This window comes from Chrysemys picta, chromosome 20 (assembly GCF_011386835.1).
Source record: "Chrysemys picta bellii isolate R12L10 chromosome 20, ASM1138683v2, whole genome shotgun sequence".
In the NCBI taxonomy this organism is placed as follows: Eukaryota; Metazoa; Chordata; order Testudines; family Emydidae; genus Chrysemys; species Chrysemys picta.
Window position 1 is genome coordinate 10235747 of NC_088810.1, and position 3654 is coordinate 10239400.

The 3654-nt window shown below is 44.7% G+C and overlaps 1 protein-coding gene across 1 annotated transcript; it reads right to left on the bottom strand.

Moving 5' to 3' along the window:
- Positions 1 to 944: 944 nt before the first annotated feature.
- Positions 945 to 2990, bottom strand: LOC135976869 (interferon-inducible GTPase 5-like). The gene has a single exon (XM_065574575.1). It carries the CDS (start codon positions 2622 to 2624, stop codon positions 1446 to 1448), a length of 1179 nt encoding a protein of 392 aa, XP_065430647.1. The 5' UTR covers positions 2625 to 2990; the 3' UTR covers positions 945 to 1445.
- Positions 2991 to 3654: the final 664 nt, after the last annotated feature.

Below are 3654 nucleotides of genomic sequence, written 5' to 3' on the forward strand. Positions count from 1 at the left end.
CCTTTGAAATGGATTTAAGAACATCCAAACCTATCTCAGTTTACAATGAAGTGATGATTACAGGGTTAACTCTCTGCCCAGGCTGCAGAAATGTAGGGACATGATGACCCAGTTATTCCAATCATCCAGGAGTTTCTTAAAGAGTTTATTCCTCATGCTCTCAGAGTACAAAGAAGATGTGCTGGATACAAGCATTGGGAGTGGGGCAGAGTCATCTTTGTGGTTGGAAAAAATATATCATGTGTTTTTGTTTCGACCTTCACACAGCCAGATTCCATTTTAATTTGTTTTGCCCTCGTCCCTAAATGCCACAATGTGGAGCCCATCAAACCTGGCATTTAATGGCAAGGGAAACATGAAAATCAAGTTTCAGAGTGGTAGCCATGTTAGTCTGTATGAGCAAAAAGAACGAGGAGTACTTGTGGCACCTTTGAGACTAACAAATTTATTTGGGCATAAGGGTTCATGGGCTAAAACCCACTTCATTGGATGCATGCAGTAGAAAATACAGTAGGAAGATATATATACACAGAGAACATGAAAAAATGGGTTTTGCCATACCAACTGTAACAAGAGTAACCAATTAAGGTGGGCTATTATGAGCAGGAGAAAAAAAAAACTTTTGTAGTGATAATCAGGATGGCCCATTTCAAACAGTTAACAAGAAGGTGTGAGTAACAGTAGGGGGGAAAATAGCATGGGGAAATAGTTTTTAGTTTGTGTAATGACCCATCCACTCCCAGTCTTTATTCAAGCCTAATTTAAGGGTGTCCGGACTGAAAACTATTTCCTCGTGCTATTTTTAGCCCCTACTGTTACTCACACCTTCTGATTATCACTACAAAAGTTTTTTTTTCTCCTGCTGATAATAGCCCACCTTAATTGATTACTCTTGTTAGAGTTGGTATGGCAACACTCACCTTTTCATGTTCTCTGTGTATATATCTATCTTCCTACTGTATTTTCCACTCCATGCATCTGATGAAGTGGGTTTTAGCCTATGAAAATCAAGGGAAGCAGCAAGCATCTATTGCTGTTGGTGCTGGTCTCTAATAACAGGTTTCCTGCATTCAATCTGCTGCACTAGATACTTTCCACTAGTGAGAGAGAAATGGGAAAGTTTAACACTTCCTTAACTATCCTTGTACGGGGCTGAACATTGATTAGGGAACTTTCTCTCAATTTCAGGTGGCTTTATCACTTTACTAATATATCTTTGACCCCATGAAAAAAGAATTTCCAACCAAAACTCCAAGGAGTCTGGTCCGGCCTCTTTCTCTCTCCTCCTCTTGTTCACTCTTTGTTTTTAATTTTGTTTTATTTGGGCTGGTTTTGGTTGATCCACTTTGAGAGATTCTGGCACAACTGAAATGGGATTTAAGCCTTTTTTCTGGGTGGTAGCAGTGGATCTTTTGTTGCTGATATTTGTGCTCTTTACCTTTTGCTTAAGACAGAGCTTTGGCCAGAACATTTTGGGCATCTTTGACAGCATCATTCAGAAAGCTGTTCAGCATGTAATAGGTGGTTCCAAAGGAAACTCCTCCAGATAACAAAGGACCAATGATTGGTATAAAATCTAAAACGTCTTCAGCTATCATCACTGCAGCACATGCAGATTTAGTCAGAAGACTCACTACCCACTCTTTTGATATTGAGTTGGCCATAGGAACTGTTTTAATTACAGACTTCAGTTCTGCAACGGGCTTGCCAACCTGCTTAGCGAGTCTAGTAAGGGAATTATCATCCAAGCCAAAGGCAGTGAGGTAAAGTTTCATGTTTACCATCAAGATGGCTACATCACAAGCAAATGAGAGACCGGGAAGAGGAATAACGGCAATAGCACATGACACAAGGGCCAGTTTCCAAATATGTTTCTTCAGTTCAGCCTTTTTCTTTTCCAGGATCTTTGCCGAGATGTTGGGCAGGCCCAGGATGAAAGCACGTCTCTTCTGAGCGTCTAGCTCATTCTCCAGTGTCTCCTGCAAGAGCAGGAAATCATACTTGTCCCAGTTCCAGCTGCAGATCAGGAAAACCCGTGGGGAGACCTCACCTGCATCCCTCAGGTTCTTGACACAGTTGTCCCGGATCTCCTGCAGGATCCGCACCTCATCGTAGGTGCTGGGCCGGCGGGTCTGAGCTGCGTACAAGTCGGCATCCACTTTGGAGCGCACATAGTAAAACCTCTTTCCCATCTTGTGAATCTCCCGGGCGAGTGTGATGTGGTGGGAAGTGAAGCGCTCTGAGGCAATGATGATGAAGAAGTCATAGCGGCTGAAGTTTACCTGTTTGAGGTAACTGCCTGGCTGAAAATTTGGTGTCCCAATTCCCGGCAGATCCCATACTGTTACATTGGGGAGTACAGGGTGTGGATAACCCTTTGGATCCTTTGTTGTTTCGACCACCCCAGTCTTCGCAGCACCTTCGTCTTCATCTCCCAGGCCCCGGATGGCGTTGACGAAGGATGATTTTCCGGAGCCCGACTCTCCTGTGATGGCGATGTCCAGTGGGATTTTTTCTAATGATTCCAGCTCCTCCTTCAGTTTTGCTGCTGCGCCGTTGAGGTTTCCTGTTTCATAAGCAGCCTTCAGCTTTTCCAATTCCTCTCGGGAGAGTTTTCCGGCCATGGCAGCTCCTGGCAATGGTACAGCTGGTCTTACCAGAAAAATCTTAGAAAAGGAATAGAAAGATTCTAACAATGTATTATTAACTGGTAAATTCCAAATGACCTGCTCACATGGGAAACTGTCGTTTGCTGGGGGTGAAAAAGATAATTTCACCAATCTCAGTTTAACGTGAATGAGTTTTCAACAAAGGCAGATCAAGTTTGCTATCTAGTCACTGCCTAAATAATGATGTTAAAGTAGAATTAAGGCTGCCCAGTTCTGCCTTATGTTTGGGGAGTGGCCAAATGCAACCCTCTGAACACTGTGAAATGCAGAGTTAAGGTAAAACGTCACACCCCGCACACCTCCAGCCAACCGAAGCTCTCTGCTAAGAAAGATTTTTGGCCACTGTGATGGATCTCTAAGAAGGGACTACAACTGCAATTGTGCCCACAGAAATCAAGCCTGGATGTGCACAGGCAGAGGCAAGGCCACACAGAAGGCAGGGAAACCCTCTGAAGTGTCCCATATCTGGCCCGAAATTTAAAGTTGCCCCAAGCAGTCCTGCATTGCCATTGCAAAGTCCCCACACTGGCTGCTCTGTCTAGCAACAGGTTTCACTTGCCAATCAAAAATTCGGCAGGGCAGCCAATTGACATCATATTGCCCTGACCAGTCATAAAGCTCCAAGCTGAGTCACAGAGCCAGGAAAAGGGAGGTTTCTCTACTGGCAACACCGAATGTGGCCACTCCCAAATATGCACCAATGGGAAAATCCAGAGGCAGGCCCACTCCTATTGCAATCCTGCCTAGCAAGATCTTATTAAGTGGCAAAGGCCTTGCAAACTCAAGACAGATTTAGCCAATCAGGAAGGTAAATAAGGTGATTGACAGACCAATATTAACCCCTTAGCCTGGCCTGTGCTGCTGCTGGATTGATGCCTCCTGGAGCAGAGACAGACCTACAGAGAGACGCAGTGAATGAGCCATGGGTTCCAGGCACAGGGTGGGGGATATAGCCCACTTCTCCCCACCTGGTGCATGGGGCTTT

Coding starts and splice junctions, on each gene's coding strand:
- LOC135976869 (XM_065574575.1), bottom strand. CDS start 2,624: ATGGCCGGAAAACTCTCCCGAGAGGAATTGGAAAAGCTGAAGGCTGCT.